General features: G+C 38.3%; 1 protein-coding gene across 8 annotated transcripts in view; it reads left to right on the top strand.

Annotated features, from left to right (window-relative positions):
• usp54b (ubiquitin specific peptidase 54b) overlaps window positions 1-26,453 on the top strand; it is a 145,800-nt gene that overhangs the window by 66,234 nt on the left and 53,113 nt on the right. For 7 of the 8 annotated variants that reach the window (XM_037543931.1, XM_037543928.1, XM_037543927.1 and 4 more), the window contains exon 3: window positions 6,379-6,471. In XM_037543931.1, the coding sequence (XP_037399828.1) occupies window positions 6,379-6,471 (93 nt within the window). Of the gene's footprint in view, window positions 1-5,811; window positions 6,060-6,378; window positions 6,472-26,453 lie in introns of those variants that run through there. The other variant, XM_037543930.1, reaches the window with a different exon arrangement.

Here is a 26,453-nt window from a genome sequence, read left to right as displayed (position 1 = left end):
CGTTAATGGCAGTAGAATTGTGTGTGTGTGTATTTTCATGTGTGGATGGAGTCCAGAGGCGAGGTTGGTATGGGTCCATTTTAATAGTGGACTGGGACAGGGTCCATGCTTAATCTGCCTTAAACCTGCCCTCGTCTTCATGCCGCATTAGCCCCGCAACTTACATCATCATTTTTGTGCCTTTTCCAGCCTGTGCCTTTGTGTTTTGCAGTGTTTTTTAGTGCCCTTGGCTTTGACCTCTTCTTGTTCTTCATCTTTCTCCTGTTTCTCCACAACATGGCCCTCCTCTCCTGCATTCAGAGAAGAACACAAGGGCAGGCAAGTCACAAGTTTTTTTTAGAAGCAACATGGAGCGTAAAGCTAGCCAAAGCAGAAGAACTGCAGAGAATTGGTAGACATAACAGCAAATCTGCTGTGAGACTCGGCAAGTCTGCTAATGCTGCCGCTAGGGCTTCAGTGAAGAACTGCTGAAAGCAAAGAACGCAAAGCCCTGGCAGTGCTTTGGTTTTTTTGTGTTTGCGTGTGTGTGTGTGTGTGTGTCTCTGGGTGAATATGAGAGAGCGTGATGCTCAATATGAGATTAAGGTAGAGATGTAATGCTTTTTGCAGACAGTTTTGACAATGGCCAGTCTGCGACTGAAATCTGACTCCAGGGCCCAGCTCGAGAATGATTTCATCATAACAGAGAGATAGAGCAATAAGGAGAGTGCAAAAGAGAGAGAAAGATATTACATAATCCTCTCCCTTTATTTAGTCCAATCAGATGGGTTTTGGTGTTCTTTGTTCCTCTTAACTGATGCAGCTGCTTTGTGTATCAGTTATGAAATGTGTCCTTTTCCCCCCTAAATCAGTCGAGCTGTTCACAGCTATTTCGTCTGTGAATTCAAATCATAGTTTACTTTCGCACTTTAGTTTTTCTGAACTTATTGGGCAGAGTCATCAAACTTTCCTATTGGTTCTGAAGGTCAGGGATAGTGCAATCTACATGACAATCTAAATTAAAGTTAATAAATTAACATTGAAAATATTGAAAACATACTGACAAAAATAGCAGTCTTGAGTAGGGATATGTATTCTGGCTAGAATTCATCAAGGAAAAACTACGTCAAAACAGATTTTGACCCAATATAATGTAGCACTGTAAACCTTTTTACTTGACAGCACTGGTGTTACACAAAAATGCATTAGCACAAAGTGGAATGCTCTTGAAAATATGTTTAATTAATGAAAAACAGCTAAAGAACATCTGTTGGTTTTTGTGTTGGATGAGTAACCAAAGTTACCTCAGATGAGCTAACAGCTATCAAGGGTCAAGTTGGAAGCCAGGGAGGACTTTTATTTCTACAAGGTTACAAATTAATAAAATGCTCCCCTCATTAAGATGTGTTAAAAGCCTTAAAATAAATTTTTATTTCAGAAGCATCATCTCACACTGAAAACTGTAGAAAAATGAATGAGTGAATTCTAAATTCTAATTCTATTTAGTGAGTTCAAGTGAATTAAAAAATAAATCCCTGCGTAAGAAATCATTATTTTTCATAAAATCACCTTTTCCACAATTACTGGCACCCCTAACAATTCCTAGAAAATAAATGTAATTGAGGCATTTCTGTCATTTCTACTGTAGTTTTTTAAGTTGATCAGAGTATCTATGAAACTTTAATTAGTAATTCATCACTTTCTGTTTCCCTGGGGTATAAATATGATGTGACACAGAGGCCTATTTCTCTTATCCACTCTTCAACATGGGAAAGACAAGAGAACACAACATTTAAGTAAGGCAGATGTGTGTGGACCTTCATAATTCAGGCAATGGTTACAAGAAAATAGCCACTAACCTACACCTGTCCATATCTACAGTCAGAGGAATCATCAAGAAGTTTAAAACAACTGGAACAGTGGCAGACAAGCCTGGACAAGGACGCAGGTTTGTCTTGCCACCACACACAGTGAGGAGGATGGTAAGAGAAGTAAAGTTCTCCAAAGCTCACTGTTCACAAGTCTCCATAACAACCATCAGGCACTATCTACATGCTAACAAGCTGTTTGGAAGGCATCCATGGAAAAAGCCTTTTCTCAATTACAAGCATAAACGTAAATGTCTGGAGTTTGCTAAGCAGTACTGGGTCTTCACCTGGGACCATGTGCTTTGGTCAGATGAGACCAATATAGAGCTTTTTGCAACAAACACTATAAGTGGGTCTGGCGTAACACAAAAGATGAGTATGCGGAAAAGTACCTCATGCCCACTGTGAAGAATGGGGGAGGATCTGTGATGCTGTGGGCCTGTTTCTCTTCCAAAGGTTAGGGTGCATGGCATCATGAGCTCTTTGAAATACCAGGACATTTTAAATCAAAATCTGGTGGCCTCTGCCTGAAAGCTGAAGATAGGTCGTCACTGGGTCTTTCAGCAAGATAATGACCCTAAACATGTGGCCAAATCTACACAAAAATGGTTCACCAGACAGAAAATCAAGCTCCTCCCATGATCATCTCAGTCCCCAGACCTCAACCCAATTGGAAACCTGTGAGGTGAGCTGAAGAGGAGAGTGCATAGGAGAGGACCCAGGACTCTGGACGATTTAGAGAGATTGTGCAAGGAGGAATGGTCGAAGATCCCTCTGTCTGTATTCTCCCATCTTGTGAAATGTTATAGGAGAAGAGTAAGTGCTGTCTTGTTGGCAAAAGGTGGTTGTACAAAGTATTAACATCAGGGGTGCCAATAATTGTTGCACAGATGATTTCATGTAAAAGAATTATTTCTTAATGTGGGGTTTTTCCCACTGAATAAATGCACTTGAATTAAAGGTTGGATTTTTCTCTTTTTTTTGCATTGTTGCCCTATATTATTTAATATATATATATATATATATATATATATATATATATATATATATATATATATATATATATTAGAAGCCTAAGAACACATCTTAACGAGGGGTGCCAATAATTGTGGAGCATATAGCAATATGATTCATTGTGATATCATAGCACATGATATCATTGTGCATCCTCAGTTACAATTTGTGGCAATGACGTACAACTAGATGAAGAAATTCTAATTTTCTTCTTATTTCAATATGGTAGATTAGCCAAGACAATGTTAATGTAGCTAAAAATTAGTTCATAAACCACTAGGATAGCATCACAAAAACGGTATGTCTAAATCAACACACACACTGTGCCTTAAACTGTGTTGACTTGTGAAGTAATCTCAGACTTACTGTTGTGGTTTATGCTACTGTAAACTAAAGTTGACATTCTGTTACTTGCATAGATACAGATTTTTTTCAGTAGTTCTGTTATGGGTCAGGGATGCAAGTTGACATGCCGTGTCATGAAGTTTTGGGTGCCATGTTGTGCGTGAATGCCTGAGTTAGCATTGCAGGCTGCTATAGGGTAATGTCATCATAAAAGTGATCAAAGTGCTTATGAATTTTAATATGCTATGCTCTAGCACCCTGGCATCTCCACCCAGGGAAGCACAGCAGGGAGCTTGCACAACCTCCAGCTTTCAAAGAAACAAGTGTCAACAGTGACAAGGCAGCACTCCTGTCTGGCCTCAGAACAGAGTTAGCAGATGGCGTCGCTTTTCAGATAAACTGTGACACTGCAACATTTCTGCAGTATCTGTTGTATGAACACTGCTGATCTGTTTCGGGAGATGTGTGGCTAAGCAAGTACGCTGCTTGAGTAGTTGTATGTGCACAGAATTGTAAAGAAAAAAATAGTATTAATTACAGTATTGGACTGTTTGCTTATATTGGTACAATATCTGACTTAGAGCCGATAATTTAGTGTCCTATATTTAAGCTCATACATGCACTGATGCATGCATAGTCACTAAAGCTGCAATGATCAATATGCATGTGTTAGTAGTTTTTTGAGAGCAGAGAACTGTAGTTTAGATCAGAAGCAGTAATCATGCTGCTTCTTTACTGCACCGCAGCTGCTTGCAAAGTGCTCCTATGTTATCAGTGTGGCCTTTTATCAAGCACTAGTATAGTGATTATGCATGCACAAAGTGCAGTTAGTGTCATGTAATTGATGAGGGAGAAAGCTATAAGCATAACTATGCTAGCCTGATCAGGGCTTAACATTAAGCTTTTTCAGAGACTTATCCTAGAGATAAGTAAATCCACATTTTACTTGACTGAAGGACAAAATCATTTGTCTGTAGAAAAAAGTAAATAATATTTGCAAAATGTTTATTGAAAAATTTATTCAAAAAGTTACAATTTGCACAGAACAATATATAAAAAGGGGATGAAAGAGAGAGTGTTTCTTCCTTTGTTTTTAACCACTATCTTGTCAAATTTGTGATCTTAAAAGTATCCATTTACTGGAAAGTAAGAAGTAAACATTCAAATGGCTTGAGCATCTCCTACAGATGTGTGTGTGTGTGTGTGTGTGTGTGTGTGTATATAATATATACACACACATCAGCTTGTGGGGCCAGAACTAACTGTTGTATATTTCTATTTATGAATCAAAGTTAGCATCTTATTTGTCAGCATCGTATTCAAATGGGAAAGTGGGAATACTTTTTCATTCCCTCTATGTCAGTGTTTACCTGCCACTTGGCCAGGTCAGAGAGGTTTCAAAAACATTCTGCCTGATAAGCTGAACTGCAAAGTCCTCAATTCTAAAAACATAAACGTATTCATGGTTTGTTACCACTACACACAGTAGGTTTCACAGTGAACTCATTTCATGTCTGGATCCAGGCCAATAAATTGATAATGAACTTGAAAGCTGGAGACCACATCCAGGTACTGTAACTGTTCTTAAATTGTAGAATGCTTGGACAGTGAAAAATGACATCATGCAAAAACACACATGAATGTCCCCCCCAGTCACATTATCCTACCAAGCTGGAAGGGTGAAGTCTAGCACATGCTTCTTCCTAGATATGTGAAGCCAACCCCCACATCTTTTTGAACTGCAGCTAAAGCACTGGACAGCTTAACACACTTGGAGGAGAACTCTAACTGCCAATTCTGTTTCGCTGGCATTGACTAGTATCATGTTGAGTGAGAACCAGAGAGAGCAACTACACTTTTAGAGAATGGCTCTAGAATGATATATGAAATGTAAAATTTTTCCATAATTGTCATGCCTGTTCACGACATCTATCATTGCTATGTAAAATGAATCAATGCTCTTATGGTCTCTGTGCTTTATATGGATTACAGCATTAACTTGTTTTGACATGGACATTGGTATCGGCCAAAAAATTCCGTATCACTTCTTTCCTAGTTTCTTTGTTGGTGGGTAAAAGCGGGAGATGGTGGACATAAGGGATGTTTGAAGTGTGCTTGTGTGGTTTGCAGACCGCAGGGTGTGCTGCTTCAGGTCCAGATGGTTGATTCTGGGTGAAGGTGCAGTCTGGCTGTAAAGTCTGGTGTAATCATGCAGCTTTTGCCCTCTTGCCTCCCTCCATCTCCCTGTGTAGGATGAGTGTGAATTAATCTAAATGACAGGCCAGAGAAGCCAGTGAAAACACACTCTCAAGCATTGGAGAAGGCACACACACATGCACACAAACACACACACAGATGCATGTCTCTCTTGGTGCTTTCAGTATCAGCACTTTTTAGTTTAACATCTCTGCAACTATCTTGCCCCCCCTCCCCCTCCTCTTTTGTCTCTCTCTCGCTCTCGGTACTGGCTCTCTTGTGATTACAGCTCTCTCACTTGCTCTCCCTCTCTTTGAGTGCTCACTTCTCCCTTTCTTTCTCTTTGCGGGTCTGCTGCTCGTCCGAGCTCCTTTTCCCTCTCCTTACTTTGCTCTTTCTTTTTCTAGCATTAGTGGTGCTTGGACCCCTTGCCTTTAGCAGTACAGCTACAGAAAAGCACTGGATTCCTACTCTGCTGGACGGATTAAGTGGAGTGGGCACCTGGCAAGCGATCAGTGGGCACAGGCTGCCAGCTCTGGCTCATATTGATTGAGGGGGATTGGAGGACTGCGGGAATTTTGGCCGGAGGGAGCGAGTGCAGGACAGGGCCAGAGAGCCACTGGACTGTACGGTGTAATGTGCACATCTGCGGGGGGGGTGAGTGCATGTGAAGGAGATGCTGAAGTTAAAGCAGCTGTGTACTAGCATGCTTTAGCTCAGTAGGAGGCTTTGGAGAAGATTCTGGAGGCAGATTGTGCTGGCAGCGGGCAGCGCACTGCCCTTTCCATGTGAAAAGTCTTAGGATGGGTCTGTTTTGTGTGTTTGGCGCTAATAATCAAATTCCACTTCTTTCCTCACTTTACGAAGCTCTACAGATGAGCCAGGAGAACAAAAGATGGGTTTAACACATTTTTACTTCAGTGAAGTGGAAACTTTGAAATGCTGACTTTTTATCACTCTTTTTTTCAACCCACAGGTACTTTGGCATCTTGACATCTTCCGCAGGAGCTTCCGGCAACTGACCACACACAAGTGCATGGAGGACTCGTGCATTTTCTGTGCTCTCAAGGTAAGAGCAGCTCCAACACTTCAGAAGTTTGAATCTGGGGAAATGGGGCATAGGGTGTGGAGTGGATCAACATTTGTGATACACCAAAATGAAAACTCTAGCTCTAAACCAGAATTCAGGGCCTGCTAGGACAGAAAATGAAAACTATATTTTTTATTTGTCATTTTTTGCAGAGTTGTTAAACGGAGTCTTTCACTTTTTTTAATCAGTTCTGTTTTCAAGCTTTTTATTTACAGTAGGGTGCAAAAGTCAGAGACCACTCTTCCTTCATACAATTTCCAGTTTAAACAGCAATTTATTTAATTTAAATGTATAATGTAATTATATATATATATATATATATATATATATATATATATAAAACACCAAAGGTTTCACCATCAGACAACCAGCGCTTGAAGCTTTCATCTTTGAGAGAGAGAAGAAAATCAATTTCCTTTCTTGCTTAAGATTCTGAAAAATCTACAGGGGTTTTTGTCCATCCTACCACTGTGAGAACCGAACTCATCACTATGAGTTGAAAGAATGTGTAGCAGTCAATAAGATGGGAAAAAAATAAGAAAATTTCCAAATTAAACAAAGGAGCTGCTGGTGTTCTCAGAACAATGGACACCAGAGCTCAGACCTCAACATCACTGAATGTGTTTAGGATCATGAGAAGTCTGAGAAGACTTCTGAGTCTGAGGTTTGGAGGTGTTTACAAGGAGCATGAAAAAATCTCTCTGAATCTCTCTGAATAAATGGAAGCTGTGATTAAAGCAAAGGGCAATAAGAAATATTTAAAATATTTTAAATAGTTGATGAGACTTCTCTATATACTTGCTAATATATGTTTTCTTTTTTTTAAAGTGAAAAATAAATAACATGTTAAACATAATGGCTGTTAAAATTAATTAAATGAAGGATGGTCTCTGCCAGTAGCTCAGTACTGTATGCTTTTGAATTAAACAAATACGAACTACAAGATAAGCCACAAGGTAATGAAAAGAAAAACCTGAACAAAAAAACAAAACAACTTTTTTTCTGTCAGTTTTTTTAAATGACCAAGAGACGAGTTAAAGGATTTTTACCTAAATTGAAGCTGTTTGAAAGTGTCAGTGGTGTCTGGTGCATGAAAGCAAAGCATCCTTTGATCCACTGTTTGTATTCCTCATTACCACTGGACTGATTTTACCGTTTGTGAAGTGCTGTAGTTTGTGGATACTTTCCTTTAGGCCCGTTTAATATTTTAAAAATAAAAAGACAAAATTTGACTGTGTTCGATATTTTAATGCATCCTCAGTCAAGACAGGGTTCCTGCCTCAGCAGGCCGATGACTACAGGTTGGAGAAATAAATTGTCCTGTTATTTCCACTAGTGTTCCAGCAGGGTGGGGGCAAAGGGGTAAGCTGAGTGGCTGCCTCATTGCTCGAGAATGGAAATTAGTTCATCAACACCTCTACCAACATCACCCTCAACACCATTACCATTATCTCTCTCTTTCTCCTTCTCTTTCCCATGTGCCCCTCTCCTCCTCTCTGCATTTGTTGAGAAAATAATTTTTTGTGTCTCGCAGTTGCTGGAGAAAGCAGGTATTGAAGGGGTGGAGGTGGGGGGCATTTTATGTCTTTTTTGAATGACGTGTAAAAATCTTTGTCTCACACAAAGTCCTGCGGTTCTGTTGTCTCTGGGCTAAATGCAGAAGTGCTATTTATGGGCCTTTCCTAGCTAAGAGAAGTCTAAAAGCTGACATATTTCTTTGAGTGATTCTAATTTTGGCTCTGGCTTTGTGTTAAAAGGCCTTCTTCTTGTAGTCTTAGTTGGATGTTTGTTCCTGAAAATAACAACGCATCATCCTGCTGCAGATTTTTTTGCTTGACTGGATAAAAAGGATAGGAACAAATTGAGTACCCAGGATGGATAGAGGGGTTTTTGTTTTTTATCTTTCCTTTTTTCTTTTTCAGCTTACTCACTTTCTTTGTCGGCTTTAGTCTTCTGCCTGTGCCAGTCTCCTTTGGCTTGTCGTTGGTCATGGACTCTTTCCTGTGAATCTCTGCCTGCTTCCTCAGCTGATTGTAGTATTTGAGTGTTGCTACGGCTACCTGTTACCTTGGCTACGCCTTGCTCTGATGGCCCCTTACCCCGCCCACCTGTTGCTGCGTTTCCCTGGCTGCACATTGCCTCAGTGACCTGTTGTGATTGAAAGAGATTATTTGGAAAAAAATCTCATTTACAACCCCCCACCTCAGTCCCCCATACTCCAAATGTAGTTAATCAGCCAAGACGTTTGATGTGTGAAATTTGTTTCTTTAGCTTTGCTCTGGAGCTATGAGGCTAATGTAGCAAGCAAATGTAACAAGCAATGAATTAGCACTGTGCAAACTTAAGTGTAACATAATGGAAAAAAAAAAAAAAAAGTAAAATATAAAGTGTACTATAATCTTTTGCAAGGTCCACTTTTTTCTATTATGTGTTACATTTAGCAAATAAACATTGCAGTGTGCAGAAGTGTGTTCTCTGTAGAGGATGTGTTAACGTTTTTCACAAAATGTCTGTATATATTTTTTTATTATTTGAAGTGACAATAAGTAAAAGCCACTTCTGGAAACTATTTTAGAATTAATGTTTTTGTCTGTTAAAGCAGTTATTTGTATAATTGATTACTTAGAAAATTGAAACAATACATATTTCCAAAAAAAGTCCAAATAAAAATAGGATGCAATGATATGAAAATCATATGAACCATATTTTTGAGGGAAAATACAAGTTTTTTTTTTTAATATGCCCATTTTAAGTTTGATGGCAACAACACATTGCAAAAAAGTTGCCATGTTTACTACGGTGTTTCATCATCATTTCTTTACTGCACTTGTAAGCGATTGGGAAGAGACGAGACCAACTGCTGTAGATTTGAAAGTGAGATGTTTTTCTTTCTTGCTTAACATAAGATTTCAGCTGCTAAACAGTTGCCAAAACTTGTATGTATTGTTCAGCATTAATGATGCCTTCACAGATGCTCACATCACCCACACCATGTGCATGAACCCCCAGAGCATCATGAATACTGGCTTTTGAACTGTGCACTGATAACTAGCTGACTGGTGTTTAGCCTGGAGGACAGTGTCTATTATTTCCAAAAAGAATTTCAAATGTTGATTTGTCGGACCACGCAACACTTTTCCACTTGCCCTCAATCCATTTAAATCGGGCCCAGAGAAGGTGGCAGCCTCTCTTCTTTGTGTTAGAGTTTTAACTTGTATTTGTGGATGCAGCAATGAACTGTTTTCTCAGACAGTGGTTTTCAGAAAAGTTTCTGAGCCCATACAGTGATTTCCGCTACAGACTCATGTTTGTTTTTAATGCTGTGCCGCCTGAGGGCCCAAAGATCATGCCCAGCAAATACAGTTTGTCCCATGCATACGGAGATTTCTCCAGATTCTCTGAATTGTTTAGTGTTTTTATGTACTGCAGATGATGAAAAGCAAAAGTTCTTTCCTTTTTTTATGTTGAGAAATGTTATTCTTGAATTGTTGCACTATTTGCCTGCACAGCCTTTCACAGCTTGGTGAACTCCTCCTCATCTTTACTTCTAAAAGACTCTCTGGGACACTCTTTTAATACCTAATCATGTTATTGACCTGTTGCCAGTTTTTTTTTTTTTTTTTTTTTTTTTTTTTAGCATTACACAACTTTAGTAGTCTTTTGTTGTCCTCATTGCAACTTTGTGGAACATGTTGTTGGCATCAAATTCAAAATGAACAAAAAATTTATAAAATTATAAATTATAAATTTCTCAGTTTCAACATTTAAAATGCTGTCTTTGTACTATTTTCAATTAAATATAGGGTTTAAACTATTTGCATATCATTGCATTTTGTTTTTATTTACATTTTGCACAGCATCCCAATATTTTTGGAAATGGGGTTGTAAAATAAACTAATAATTGTAGCATATGCAAAAATTTGTCTCCTGTTAACATTTTTGAAGCCAGCTAAGAGACTTTCCATTCTTACTTTAGGTACTTTCATCCTCTCTTCTTTACAGAGCTTTCTGTTCATCACATAGTGCTCTTTTTTTCTCCAAACATGTCTTTGACAGTTGTGGCCATTTTTACTTCATCAGTCCACAGCATTTGAAGAAGTTCAACCAGAGTTATTGTTTAAACTAGAGCACTGAGTCTTATAGGTTCCTGTGGAGCAGGCTGGTGTCTTAGGGGCTGGGTGGAGTGCAACTGGTTGATGGCTCTATTGGAAAACCTGAGGCATGCTGAGCTGTGTGAGAGTGACTCAGAGAAGAAATTCAGAGAACAGTCTGTAGAGGCATATGAGCACAGTGTAGCCTTATGCTGCAGTGTGATAGAAAGAGAAAGAGAAAAGAGCACTGCTGTTTAAAAGGCTGTGCGAATCTCCTAGAAGAGCTTACAGTTTGTCACAATTCAGAGACCACCCTTCATTTATTTAATGTCCAGTCACAACAATATGATGATTTGCAAATCCTTTTCAACCTATATTCAATTGAATACACTACAAAGACAAGATATTTAATGTTCAAATGGATAAACTTTATTGTTTTTTGCAAATATTCACTCATTTTGAATTTGATGCCTGCAATACATTCCGAAGAAGTTGGGACAGGGGCGTTTACCACTGTGTTACATCACCTTTCCTTTTAACAACACTCAATAAGTGTTTGGGAACTGAGGACACGGCTTTCGCTTTGCATGGCAGAGTTTTAACTTGCACTTGTAGATGGAGTGATGAACTGTGTTCACTGACAGTGGTTTTCTGAAGTGTTCCTGAGCCCATGTGGGAATATCCGTTACAGAATGATGTCGGTTTTTAATGCAGTGCCGTCTGAGGGATCAACGGTCATGGGCATTCAATGTTGGTTTTCTGCCTTGCTGCTTACTTGCAGAGATTTCTTCAGATTCTCTGAATCTTTTGATGATATTATGGACTGTAGATGATGAAATCCCTAAATTCCTTGCAATTGCACATTGAGAAACGTTGTTCTTAAATTGTTGGACTATTTGCTCACACAGTTGTTCACAAAGTGGTGAACCTCACCCCATCCTTGCTTGTGAATAACTGAGCCTTTCAGGGATGCTCCCTTTATACCCAATCATGACACTCACCTGTTTCCAATGAACCCGTTCACCTGTGGAATGTTCCAAACAGATGTCCCAACTTCTTTGGAACGTGTTGCAGGCATCAAGTTCAAAATGAATGAATATTTGCAAAAACAATAAAGTTTATCCATTTGAACATTAAATATCTTGTCTTTGTAGTGTATTCAGTTGAATATAGGTTGAAAAGGATTTGCAAATCATCGTTTTCTGTTTTTATTTATGTTTTACACAACGTCCCAACTTCATTGGAATTGGGGTTGTAATATTACAACAATGTGTACAATGTGTGTTTTTTCCTGAGAAATGATATAATGTTGTAATATTACGCAAAATAACACAAGTTAACACACAAAATGCTGCTTTAAATGATTTTGTTTATTGAAGAATAAATGCCGTTCAAAAATAATTGTTCCTTAGCTACTAAATCAACCAGTTAACCAAATTGAATTGACTATTGGGTTCAGTTTTACTAGTCAAACCCAGGCATGATTGCTGCCAGACCTGTTGCATCTAAACATCACTTGAACAGAACCTGTCTGGCAATGTGAAGCAGTTAGATGGTCAAAAAAAGCAGCACATGATGCCACATTCTAAAGAGATTCAAATGTGGATGTGAAACAAAATCACTGAAATCTTCTGGTCTGGAAAGGGTTACAAAGCCATGGCTAAGGTTCTGGGATTCCTCCAAACCACAGTGAAAGCCATTATTCACAAATGGAGAAAACTTGGAACAATGGGGAACCTTCCCAGGAGTGGCCAGCCTACCAAAATTTCATTAAGAGCGCATCAATGACTCATCCAGGAGGTCAAAAGAACCCAGACAAACATCTAAAGAGCTCATCTGCCTTAAGGTCGTGGTGGTGTGATGGTCTGAGGCTGCCTTGCTTCTGCAGGCCCTTGATGATTTGTCATAATAATAAGTGGAACAATCAATAAATGGAATGGTTTAAAAGCTGCATTTTTTCTTTACTAATGCTGTCTTTATTTTTTATTTAAAATTAAGTATTAAATTAAACAGAGTCCATTCAAGACCTAGTAGACCACAAAACACCAGATAATCAGTATTTTAAAATTGTATCTTGTAATTCCATTCTTGCTTCAAAATCCACAAGTATTTCCACTGTAAGAAAACAGCTCAAAACTATGAGTCTGAAAAGCTACAAATAAAGCAACAAAGCTGCTGGCGTTTGCAGAAAAATAGACTGATCATACAGTCATACAGTCCTGACCTCATCACTGACTATGTTTGGGATTACTTGGTGAGAAGAATAAAATTCAACCGACTTCTAAGACTGAATTTTAGAAGCATGAAAAAAATATCCCTGCAGATTTCTGTAAAAATGAAGTCTCCTGAAAAGCATGGAGGTTGTTGAAAAGGCAATATGTGGACAATAAATACTAACAAAATTGGTGTTAAATGTAGTTGTTAAAGCTTCTGTGTAATTTGCTGTTAAACATATGTGGTCTGTGTTTTTTCCTGAGAAATGAGAAACTTGTATTTAGTGGTTGTTTTCACTGCATATAATATAAATGAAGGACGCTCTCTAACTTTTGCACAGTACTGTACACCCTGAAGAGCAGACACTGTTGCATACAGGGAGGCAAATGAATTTTTGTTGGATGTGGTGAGTCATCAGTGTGATGTGTGTGTCGTGTGTCTGTGTGTCAGTGTATAACAGCAGGGACAAAGTTGATGTGAGTTTGTAATGCCTTAAGGCATGTATATGTGTCTCTGAGGACCATGTGTCTGATATGAAATTCATTAGTACATGTGATTGTGATTGAAATTAATGGGATTCATTGTTGTGATTGAGTTATGTTGGCTCTCTCTCTTTCTCTCTCTCTCTCTCTCTCTCTCTCTCTCTCTCTCTCTCCCCCTTAATTAAGTGTGTGGGTGTGGTGCTGAGGCAGCAGGAACCATACTGTGGTGACACAGAGCAACACCATGACGCAGACACACACACACACACACACACACACACACACACACACACACACACACACACACACACACACTATGATTTCTGAGTGTTCACTATGATTCTGTCTCTCTCTCTCTCTCTCTCTCTCTCTCTCTCTTTCTCTCTCTCTCCCCTTCTCTCTGTCTCTGCCCCTCTCTCCAATCTCTCGATTGCTGAAATTTCCATATTTTGTTAAAAAAAAGAGCTTCTGCTTTTCACTCTATCAGTTTGAGTAAGAACATAGAGGTTTTAAAGTGTGGAGTGGTGAATTGACATCACTCCAATTCCCGGTCATGAAGCTTAAAAATGACTGGAAACATCGAGAGCAGACTGATGCTGTTTGCTGAGGTTTTTTTTTTCTTTTTCAAAATAAATGATGCAAGCATACCCAATCAGCAAAGTATTTTAAAAATTACATTTATTTGCAAATGTTAATGTGCAGTAACTTTATATATGATTTACTCAAAAATAGAAATAGATAAAAAAGTAATTGTGACAAGTGCAAAAGAATGGACAACCTAAAAAGTCAGTACATAATAACATATTACAGCTTGCAAACACTTTTTGTAGCCTGCCAAGTCTTTGTGTTCTCGTTGTAAAAATTTTCACCCACTCCTCTTTGCAGAACACTGCTAGGTCTGCAATATTGTTGCAGAAACAGCATGTTTAAGAAATGCCCACAGATTTTCAGTGATGTTTCTGTGATGTTCAGTGAGTATGAGGACTATTTCAAAAGCATGTGTTTCTTGACGTAGTTTATGATAGTTTTTGAGGGTTTTGGATTGTTGTGCTGTGGTAGAAGCCAGGCCTCTTTTCCTATTCAGTTTCCTGACTGACTATGTCACATTTGCTTCCAGAATTTGCTGATATTTCATTCATTAATCAATTCTTCTATACTTCCGTAATGTTTCCTGTGCCACTGGCTGCCACACAACACCAAAATATAATACATCCATCCCCATATTTAAGAGCTGGCAAGGTGTTCTTCTCACCAAAAGCTGGTCCAACTTTCTCCAAACATACCTTTAGTGATTGTGGCCAAAGAGTTTTACCCTACAGCATACTTCAGATGTTGCCTTCTGTGGTGAAGTGGAAGGTGAAATTTCCTTCTGGTAGCTTTTCTATGCAGGTCATGTTTGTGCAAGCTATGCAATAGAATTACAGTAGAATAGAATTATTTCTCACTTGTAGCTCATCGAAAGACAACAATAGTTTATGTTAGTATGAACTCTTTTAATCAACTCCACATTTGTTCATAAATAGAAGCCAAAATATTTCATGATCATGTAATCTGAAGTTATTGTTATGTGTGCTGTCTTGTTCACAGGGAAAAAAACATCATTTATATTGTTTGACATTGAAACAAATGTGAAAAAATCATAAGCACAGACTTGTGTGATGATATAGAACATTAATGTAATTAATTTACTATACACTCACTGCACTTATTACAATCTTGTTTCCAAGTAAATTAGGATTTTGTGTAAAATGTAAATAAAAACAGAAAGCAATAATGTGCAAATTATTTAAACCCTATATTTAATTGAAAATAGTACATAGATAACATTCTGAAATGAACAAATTGTATTTTTGGAAAAAAAAATAGATGCTCATTTTGAATTTGATGCCATCAACACTCCAAAAATGTTGGAATTGGGGATGTTTACCATTTCTTCTTTTAAGAACCCTCTGTAAGTGTTTGGGAACGGAGAAGAACAATTGCTGTACTTTTGAAATGGAAATGTATGCCTGTTCTTTATTGATATAGTATTCAATGGGTGACAGGTCTGGACTCCAGGCAGGCCACTTTGGCACCCAGACTCTTTAACTGCAGAGCCATGCAATTGTAATACATGCAGAATGTGGTTTGGCATTGTCTTGCTGAAAGAAGCAAGGCGTTCCCTGAAAAAGACATTGTCTAAATGGCAGCATATGTTTAGCATTAGATGTGCACCCCTATTCCATCATGGATGTTGGCCTTCGGATGCTTTTATCACACCCAATAATGTTACTGACCTTTTGCCAATTTTTTTTTTTTTTACACAACTTTCCATTCTTTCGTTGCTCTTGTCTCAACTTTTTTGAAATGTGTTGTAGGCATCAAATTCAAAATGGATGTGTACTTTTCAAAAAGCAATAACATTTCTCAGTTTTAACATTTGATATGTTGTCTTTGTATTATTTTCAATTAAATATTGGTTTTAAATGGTTTGCATATCAATGCATTCTGTTTTTACTTACATTTTGCACAGCAACTTTTTAGGAAACGGTTTTGTAGTCATACCTACCCTTTATCCACAATCACTGTCCATTTTATCCAGTCCACTTACTATATAGGTCCACTTTGGAATTTGATTAGTTACTGATTATGGTCCATCTGTCTTTAGAATTTGTTAGCCTTTCTTAAACCAATTCATCAATGGTCAGATTCCCCACAGTACCATTAGGTAAAGGGGCATTAACAACTTGCAGAGAAACAGATGTGCACTTAAATGATACATGGACAATAAGTGCAGGCATGATGTAGATGTAATTAATAAGTGACTGTATGTAAAAATGAATGTATGATTAATTGTGAAATTAGTTTGCATTTAAATAATATGGCAGTATAGCAATATTAACTCTATACTTCTAAGAGTAACACTTCCTTCAGGTTATGATGTCGATATTTTCCCTTGAGAATAGCAAGAGTGAACGTATCCCCTGATTAGCCTCGGCTTGCCCTGTGGTCATGCCCCCAGCCTACTGTTACCTGACCCAGAGAAATGGTCACTCAGCAATGTTCAGTGTCCTCCAGCATGGCTGCAGGCAAGTTCTCTGCTGTGATCCTCAGTGGGATGGAGCTTCCCCCAGAGTGGCCCCCAGACCAGAGTGGTGTGTAGCATGTAGCCCCTCTCTGGGCTCTAATGGAAGGCCGTTAGTGCCGGCTCATGAATCCTGAGTTCCAGTCGTCATAGACGTGGCTCTCCAGCCATCCTCTCAACAGCCACGTTATTGAAATTTAATGATCTAACGCTGCTAATGTGCACTGCAATATGCTCCTCACTGCAAATGGCAAATAAGTGAACGTTCATGTTGTGTGTGTTTATTTGAAAACGCTCTCGCTGAGGGAATACTCCCTGAGATTCCATTTACGTCTCTCTCTCTCTCACTTTCCCTCTGTCAGAGATATGAAGTTGAGCCACATGCAAAGAAAGTTTCTGCCAGATTATAAAAATGTCACTTTTGTTATGGCAATATTATAAAACACACACAACTGCTGGCTAGCATAGCTTTCCATGGTCTCAGATTTACACTAGTTTTCAAAGTAGGCCATTTATGGGCTTATTTTTATTTGTTTTTGAAGCCAGGTCATTGTAAATATGTATATTTTGCAAAATAATAAGTATATCAAATGCACCTAGCAATGCATCAGTACATCGGATAAACATCACCTAAAGCTTTAATCTTTGAGAGGTAGGAGAAAATCAAGCTCCACTCCTGCTTTAGATCTGACAAAAAAAAATCGACAGATCTTTCCACTGTGAGAACACAACTTGGTGCTGTGGGTTTGAAACAATTGTGGAGAAGCTTTTACTTAGTTAACTAGGCAAAAAGTTCTATAGTTACAGATTATAGTAAGTCTAAATAATTTCTTAACCATTTTTAACCCTTGTGGCATGCGCCCACCCCCCGGGCCCCAACGATGATGGCTGCGAGAGCCGGCAGAAAGGCGGGGCCCAAACACACAGCGGTGATGAACCTCTGTGAGTACGCCAGGGAGAGAACCACGAGTGTGGAGGGGGCACAGCGCAAAGCCCCAGCTTGGACATGAGTCACGAGAATGATGGCAGGAGGAGGAGGGGGAAGACGCTGGTGCCGACCACGAGAGGCACCAGAGCAAGGAGCGAGTCCCGAGCTCCACCAACTGGTCTCCGCCTCACTGCACCTCACCTTCGACCCAGGCGGTCGAGCTGCCAGCTGGGGGCGGTGATGAAGAGACGGAGCGGCGAGCTCTTGTTCCCTCTCGACTCCAGTCCTCACCGTAGTTAGGCTGTTTTCTGCTTTTTTGTTTTTATTTTGATGGTTTATTGTTTAATTATTAATATTTTAGTTTGTTGGTAGACAAAATGTGATACCAAACTATTTTCTTAGTCCAAAATAAGTCAAGTTTTTTCTGGAGAGAAAGAAAAGTTTTCTGTCAGTGTTGGCACTAGTAGGACTGGTTGGATGACATAGTGGATAATACTACTGCACTTCACACTGCAGATTACAGTTTTTCCCAGCAAGAATACCACTAATATAGCAGTAAGAGTCCTTGGGATAGGTGCTAATTTTATGTTCACTTATCTTTGTAAATTGCTCTGATCAAGTGATAAATATGGGTGGAGGCTTTGTGAGGCTTTTTATTGATTTTTTTCACAGTTCTGTCTTACCTCAGTAAATGAGATTGTGAGATGAACGCATATGCTTTATTAAATAAAACACAAAAAACAATATTTTGGAAGCATAATTTGCAGTCAGAAAAGAATAATTTGCACTACCTAGCAGTAATAATATTAGGAATAAAATCACAATTGAATTGTATCATGTATAGAAGTATAGTGATAATATCATAGGGCCTCCCACCCAGAAGTGATTCAGTACAGCACTGATTTGTGTATATGTGTGTAGGTGTGTGTGGGTGTGTGTTAGTAGCTGTGGGGCAGTGGGGCAGAGGTGTGACTTTGAGTAGCCCACATTCTTGCTATCTCACTAGGTGTGATGGAGCCGCAAGGTTTCTGTCCTTCACTCTCAGCCTTGCTGAGGCACTGCAGCACTGGCAACACTCTCTCACACTCTTCACACAAGCTTATATAGACACACACTCACTGAGTCACATTTGATGTTTTTCTACTAACACCCAGAACCACGTACAAACTGGCTACATGTAGTTCTTGGTTTATTTTCCTGCCTATTTTCCAGCAGTTCCAGGAAACAATGGTGAAATTTCCTGGCTGTACACCAGGAACCATACCAAACCAGGACAAACGTTGACTAAATGTTGAGAGGTTGAAACCATGCAGCAGTCACTGAGTGATATTGTACTGTGTTTGACTATTTAGTGACTGCTGACTTTGAATTGCACGTCACTCCATTTTACTACATAGAGCTCTTCATAGATCACACTGCTGAACATTAAGTGCACAAGTACTGTTTATTTGCTATTTGCTGAATTTAACATAATTTCAATTCAGCTGCCCGTTACTATGTAGGAAAAGAACAGACAGAATAGTATAGAAAAATAGAATCGAAATGCTCCAGAATTACTTGGAATAAAATTTTTATATTAACTTCCACTGAAATGTAAGAATGTTACCGTATAGGAAATATGGAGATTGTTTTAGAGAGGAGTTTGTATTTTTGCATTTTCAAAATCTGCAGTAGCCCTGTTTTGTTTAATGAACACTATATATGCCTTACACTGAGCCAGGGGGTGTCACTAAAACATGCAGCTTGATGTTTAGAGCCAGAAAACAGCCTAAACTAAAATAATCTTCTATCATTATAATAGCCTTTTTTTATCAACTGTTATATCTCCAGCTCTGTGTGTGTTAAATCTCACTACATGTCAACAGACTGATAGGTCACCACTCACTCAGCTCATTTGCATAAGATTCATCCAGAACAGAGAGCAGGGAGATGATGTGCATCAGTGATTTGATGTGTCAGTTATATTTATATGTTGCCAGCTCTTGCCTGCTCTTGTAATGTCTCCATATTTGTATAAATTTTGTTATACAAATTTATACAAATTATAAATATTGTTAGACTTTATATGGCAGTAGTAATATATAAACTACAACAAACTGAAACTCTCTTATGTGTTCTATAAATATGCTATGAAAGTTTGCCCAACAAACACCACCAGTGTGCTTAGACTGGATTTGCATATTACTGTCATCATTAGTGATATGTGGGTGGCTTATAGAGATTGCTTTGTTTGTCCATCTGTCCACAAATTGTATTTATCTGCTAGACAAGGCAAAAAAAATATCAAATTTGCATGAAAGGAGAAGTATCTTCATGTGTCCAATTTTAGTGGAACTGACCTGTTTTTCAATGTCACACAGCAAACTTTTAGGTGCCAATAACGTAAAGTAATATTGGTAAAATACAGACAATTGACCATTGCTACTAGTATTACACAGGACAATAACCATTACCATTAGGATCATACAGGAAATGGTATTAAATGTTGTTTCTGCTTTCTATTCATTTACTGGCTAACTAATTTATCATGCATTTGGCTAGTCTTATATGCTCATTGCTAACCAACAAAACAAAGTGTGCTGCTAGGTGGTGCAGTTGGAACATGTGTTGATGAAGGGTAAGGTGAACATGCCTGTAAAAAAGCATGACAGTCATTTGACAATTCATGACAGTTATTGTCCATTTCATTTTGCCCTGTCAGCATGACAACAACGATAAAATGTGTTTAAAATATGATGCAGCCTAATCGCAACTCATCCCTTTAAACATGCTCAACACCATTAACAGTAAATTGTACAAAAAAACTTATATAGTTGCATTGATTAAAATAACCAGGTACTTTGTGGGGCTATCTGAACTGTTATTGTGGCTTTTGGGGGTGGGGTGGGGGGCATATCTGCACAATACAGCAGTTGTGATGAACGACTGCCGTTTTTTTAACATCACTTGTCATTCTGTTGAATGGCTGCAGTGATGATGACAGTGCTATGTAAATGTAGTCCAGCACATTTTCACTGCTTGTTGGTCAAGCTTTCATAGCACATATGGAACAGAGTTATATATGTTGCTGCTGTCTTACAAAGTCAAAAAAATTTATACCAATTTAGACAAACTGCAATACTGTCACTACAGTTCTACATGTTGTGATTACAATATTTCAGGCAATTTATTAAAAACCCTTGATGTGATGTGATTTTATGTAGTGGTTATTTATTAATTTGTTAATTTATCAAGACACCTGCAGATAGTTCTGGAAAGATGAGGTTGGGCAGCATGCTCATAGCACATACAAACAATTGTGATTTGGCCAAGGATTTGTTGGTATATTACAACCTCCTACATTATCAGTGTTGCAAAAGGTCAACATTATGTTTTATAGCATTGTGTTTTCTGACTGTACAGTACTAAGTAAAAAAAAAAGGTGTGTCTAAAAAGGGGTGTCTTATCCTTATGCCTGCAAACAAATAATATACTGGTAGAATAAATACAAATAAACATAAATAAAAAAAATACAAACAAAAACAAAAAAAATAAACAAAAGGGTGCATTTATTACCTACCTAGATAAACTAGGTATTGAGTCGCAAATATAAATACTAGGCTTCTTTGAGGAGAAGTTTGGAAATGGTTCAGCTAAAACACCCTGACAGAATACAATAAAAATACAAAATACAATAAAAATACAAAAAAATACAAAAATCCTACAAATACAATGGAGTGTTATTCTAATATTAGTGGTTTTCGACACAAATGCTTACAGAATGCATATGTATCTTTTACAGATCATTTTTTTTGTGTCCGTGTGCATATTTGCATTCTCAGTGTCTTTGTGAGTTGGAGCAGTGTGAAGGAGATGTGCTGATGCTGTGGACTGGTGACTTGTGTCTTTGAGTGGAGGTTAATGTCTCATTTCACAGGCGATGCCTCTGGGTCTGCAGCTGACAGTGGAGCTCCTAGTGGATGATGGTGTGTGTGTGTGTGTGTGTGTGTGTGTGTGTGTGTGTGTGTGTGTGTGTGTGTGTGTGTGTATTTGTACATGTATATGTATTGGTGTGTGTGTGTGACTCATTGCGCAGAGTTCCAGTGCAGATGGTACAGTTGGTGTAGCTCTTGGATCAGCAGATTGACTGTGAGTGTGTGTGAGTCACATTCTCCTGTGGTAGAGTGCATCGCTCTGTGTGTCCTCAACCCCACCCTCCAATGCTCTAGCGTTTCTGCCAAGCTCTCTCAGTGCACTGTGTTATACATTGTGTTATAATGAGCGCATTGTTTTTTTCGGGTTGTGTGCCAGAGCAGGTTTGATTCTGATGCTTTGATGTGTGTTGGTCATTGATGGTTATGGCACAATATATTGCACGCTATAATGTTTATTAACTGTTGACCTTTCCTTTGATACCGTTAATGATACTGTGACGGCCACTGCTGCGTAATGTCAGCACCTTCATGAAACACTGTGTTATGATACAAGCATCACAGTGCAATACAGCGCATTGATACAACATACCAGCTGTACAACAGACATTTTTGCTCAGTGTTCATCTCCGCGGTGATTAAAAATACAGTAAAGATGTTAAATGAATGAGGGTTAAAGTTAGATAAGTATAAGCATGATGAAAACCTAATGTTGAGGAGCTCCTGAGAACTGTATGAACGGTGTGGTTCACTCTGACGCCATGAAGAATTGTCATACACTATTTTTTCCATATTGCCCACCCCCACAACTAACAACAGTTAGTTAAAGATGCTCATTTTATTTTGCGTGCCATAGTGCACAATAAAGTAATTAATGAAATGCCCTCTGTGCTCCATTTGTTCTGAACATGTGACATAAAAAAGGGGACCAGAGATAAAACACCTTCTTCTCCAGCGCAGCCTTTTGTACATAATTATTACTGTAGAAATAGGGCCCCACCCTGAAATAGTAAATAAATAAATAAATAGCTATGTCCTAGCTGTTACAGTACATATTTACCACATGTTGATTTTATAAAGAGACTTGACTTGAGTATCCGTTACTCATGCATCATTTGTGCATCAGTGGGCTGTGTAATAGTGAATTCATAAATATCGGTCTCTGTATCAATACATGAACTTATCCACTATATAACAGCCTTATAACATTGTGAAGCTTTATAATCACAATATGATATTTTGCCCATATTGAGTGGCCATAGTGCTGGTCTTAGTGGAGCTGTGCTAAGTCTGAGGACTGATTGGTGGGAGTCATGTATGAGCCACACACACACACACACACACACACACCAGACTTCCATTTGGCTGTTATCTGTCCTGAGTTTTTCATCAACGGCTTCATCAAAGGAGAGAGGGAGGGAGCAAGCGAAGTGGAGGAATGGGGGTGAGTGTGGGGGTGGTGTATGTGTGAGTGAGAGACTGTACATGTTTGTGTGTGTTTGTGTAAATACAAGTAAGAAGCGTGAGAAGAGTGCATTTTGAGTCCACAATATTTGATGCCACGTTTTAGACAAAAATGTGATTAGTGTTTTTTAAGCATTTAAAGCAATTCAAATGATTTTAATTGAGCAATTAAAGTTAATCATTAATGTTGTGGGGTTTTTTATTTCTTTCTTTTTTAAGAATATGTGCAGTTTCACATCCATGTAGACCGTCACTGAAGTTCCATCTCAAATTGCACTGATTAAAAGTCTTTTTTAACTTCAATCTTTTGCCCTGTCAAAAGGAATGATGTGTTTTAACGCTAACACTACTTAAATATCGACTTAATATAAAAACATTAAGAAAAATGTAATAAATTGAAATATAGTAATTTGTTTTTGTCCTTGAGTTTTTCTCTCCTCTTCTCTACAACAACTTATTGAGCACAATTATCAATGTTCAGAATGTTCAGCCTTCAGAATAAATGTGTTCAAATGCGGTTTTTTTCAAAGGATTTTACTTTTATTGAACATTGATAATCTTTTGACAGGGTCCATCAAGCATAGCATGTTCAGTTTGTCACACAAAATACAGTGCTATGAAAAAGCATTTGCTTAATACCCAATTTCAGAGTAAAGAGTATAAAAGGAAAAATGCTGTTCAGCCCTACCTAGCTCTGTGTGAAAATAAAATTGCCCCCTTAGTTTATCAACCAGTTAACCAAATTTGAAACTGAACCCAGTGACTATCCAATTTAATTAGTCACACCCAAGCATGATTACTGCCAGACCTGTTGAATCTAAACATCACTTAAATGAACCGTTCTGGCAATGTGAAGCAGCTAGAAGATCACAAAAAGCAGCACATGATGCCACGTTCTAATAAGATTCAAATACAGACGTGAAACAAAGTTACTGAAATCTGCCAGTCTGGAAAAGGTTGCAAAGCTATTGCTAAGGCTCTGTGACTCCAGCAAATCACAGTGAGAGCCATCATCCACCAATGAAGAAAACTTGGAACAATGGTGAACTTTCCACTGTACCAAAAATTCTTCAAGAGCTCATTGACTACTCAACCAGAAACTCAGATGAATATCTAAAGAACTGCAGACCTCACTTGCCTCTGTTAAGGTCAGTGTACACAAATCCACAATAAGAAAGACTCAGAGCAGAAATGGCTTCCATGGGAGGCTTGCAAGGTGCAAATGACTGCTGACCAAAAAGAAGGCAAAGGCTTATGTCACATTTGCCAAAAAAAACAACTAAATGATAGCCCAAGACTTTTGGGATAATATTCTGTGGGCTCATGAGTCAAAGGTGGAAGGTGCTATCTACCATAAAATCCTGAAGGAGAAAGCCCGTCCGTCAGTTTGTAACCTAAAGCTCAAGCACAGTTGGGTTATGCAGCAGGACAATAATAGGAAGCACACAAGCAGATGCACTTCTGAATAGCACAAAAGAAACGTAATTTGGGTTTTGGAATGGCTGAGTCAAAGTACTGACTTGAATCCCATTGACATGCGGTGGCAAAGCCTTAAAGACTCAGTTCATGCTTGGAAACTCTCCAGTGCAGCAAATTATAACCATTGTGCAAAGAAGAGTGGACCAGAATTCCTCCACAGTGGAATTCTGGATGCGATGGGTGTTATCACAAACATTTTATTGCAGTTGTTACTGCCAACGAGTTATTATGTTTAGGGGGGAAGTTACTTCTTCACATGGATGTTACAGGTTTTGAATAATCTGTATCTTCATTAAATGCAATATTCATTTGAATGCTGCATTTGTGTTTACTCATGTTGTCTTTATTTTATATAAAAATTAGCTGGATGCCCTGAAACATGTCACATGAATAAATGTGACAAAAGAAATGGAGCGAGAGGAAAATACTTTTTCACGGCACTGTATATACGTAAAAGGTTTTGGCAACACTGTATCTGGAGTGCTTTTGTAGATGATTGATAAACGGATTATCAGTAACACATCAAGTGAAGAAGTGAAGCATCTGCATTCATTGAAATAAATATCTCGAAGATCTTCTGTTGATACATTACTGACATTAATTAGATGTATTGTTAATATGTTACTTCCATTACCCAAAACACTAACCCTGGGCCTAATCCTAACACTAACCTTAACCTCATCCCAAAACCTAACCCTCACCCTCATATGTTTTTGACATGTTACTGAGAGTCTGTTGAGTGTTTGTTTCATCTAAAAGGACCACACAAAATAAAGTGTCACCAAGGCTTTTATAAATGTTTTTGGAATATTCACAAAAATGCCATGTAATTTACTGCTGACCAACTGATATTAAAATGTCTTACCTTGATAACTGGGTGGCCAGATTATCCTGAAATGTTCAACCCCATCACATTCCCCTCCCTCACAACTTCAGTACGATGATGTTAAATCTCTCAGTGTGATTTGGCACTAAAAAACAAAAAAATGTGGGAAAATCTGTTTATTAAATAATTCATTTATTTATTTATTTATTTTGGGAGAGCAATACATAATCAAAACTATGGAGAGCAATAAAAATGATTCCTTGATGCACGCACACACACACACACACACACACACACACACACACACACACACACACACACACACACACACACACACAAAAAGAAGGTCATCATGTCCATTTTGCTCTGATCTCTTATAATGACTTATAGTGCATATACTACCGTTCAAATGTTTGGACTCGCTGTTCAGAATCAGTGTTTTCAGCAATATAAAACCTGTCTGGTTATAGACAAGTGTAGCTCAAATTATTTCTGTTCCAGGCAACTTCACAGGTTTCAAACAATTAATAGGACATCAGAAAGCTATAAATAAAAATGAATAGATTTTAGATGTGTCTCGAATGATAAATGGAGCTGTGGGTGATTCTAAAATGACTGAGAAAGCTGTATAGCATCTAGAACAAAGTTATAATTCAATGATTACCCAGAATACATATTTCAACATATGGTGGAGATCAAATCAGAAGCAAGTTAAGGTTGCTTTTTGTTCAGTGAATTCTTGAATTATTGCATTAAACATGTAAGAATGTATTTTAGTAAATTGTTTGTAATGTTTAAATCATGTGTAAATTCTAAATCACCTAAAATATAAAATAAATGTTAAATTAAAAAATGCTAATATGACACTTTTTATACTTTTGAACAGCAGTGTGTTGAGAGATGGAGAAAGGAGAGAGAGAGATATCTAAGAGTGAAAATCACTGCTGGCTGTGAGCAGGACTGTGATCAGTGTGATTACAGGTGATAGAGCGGTGGAAATTTCCCCTCAAACAGCTCACACTCAGTGGGGTAGCCTTTCCCTCCATCCCCCTCTCTCCCTCCCTCTATTCCTGCTCTTCTTGGTGCAGTACTGCAGTCATCACACTGCATTACCTTTTTCAGTGCCACCAGCCCACCTCTTATGGGAAAGACCCCCCACTCCTTAATTTTATTCCCTACATGCAGCACTATGCTTCTTACAGTGTGTGGCTTTATGGACTTCCACAGGGTATGATCAGACAATTACCACACTTTTCCAAAATACATATTAAAATTAAATTCAATCTATGCTATGCATTATTTTTCCTTCAACCAGTACTTTTTTGTTTATTTGAGCTGCAACTCCCTGCTTCTTGACTCTGAAACATGTCCAAGTTTCCATTTCTCCATGTGTGCTATATGCAACTGGAAGACCATGTCTATTGGAAATGTGCTATTACTACTGCTACTGGGGGCAGTCATGGCCTGATGGGGGCAGTCATGGCCTGATGGGGGCAGTCATG

This window comes from Pygocentrus nattereri, chromosome 13 (genome assembly GCF_015220715.1).
Source record: "Pygocentrus nattereri isolate fPygNat1 chromosome 13, fPygNat1.pri, whole genome shotgun sequence".
NCBI classification, from domain to species: domain Eukaryota; kingdom Metazoa; phylum Chordata; class Actinopteri; order Characiformes; family Serrasalmidae; genus Pygocentrus; species Pygocentrus nattereri.
Note: the sequence above shows the minus strand (reverse complement) of the source record. Positions and strands in the feature narration are given on the sequence as shown.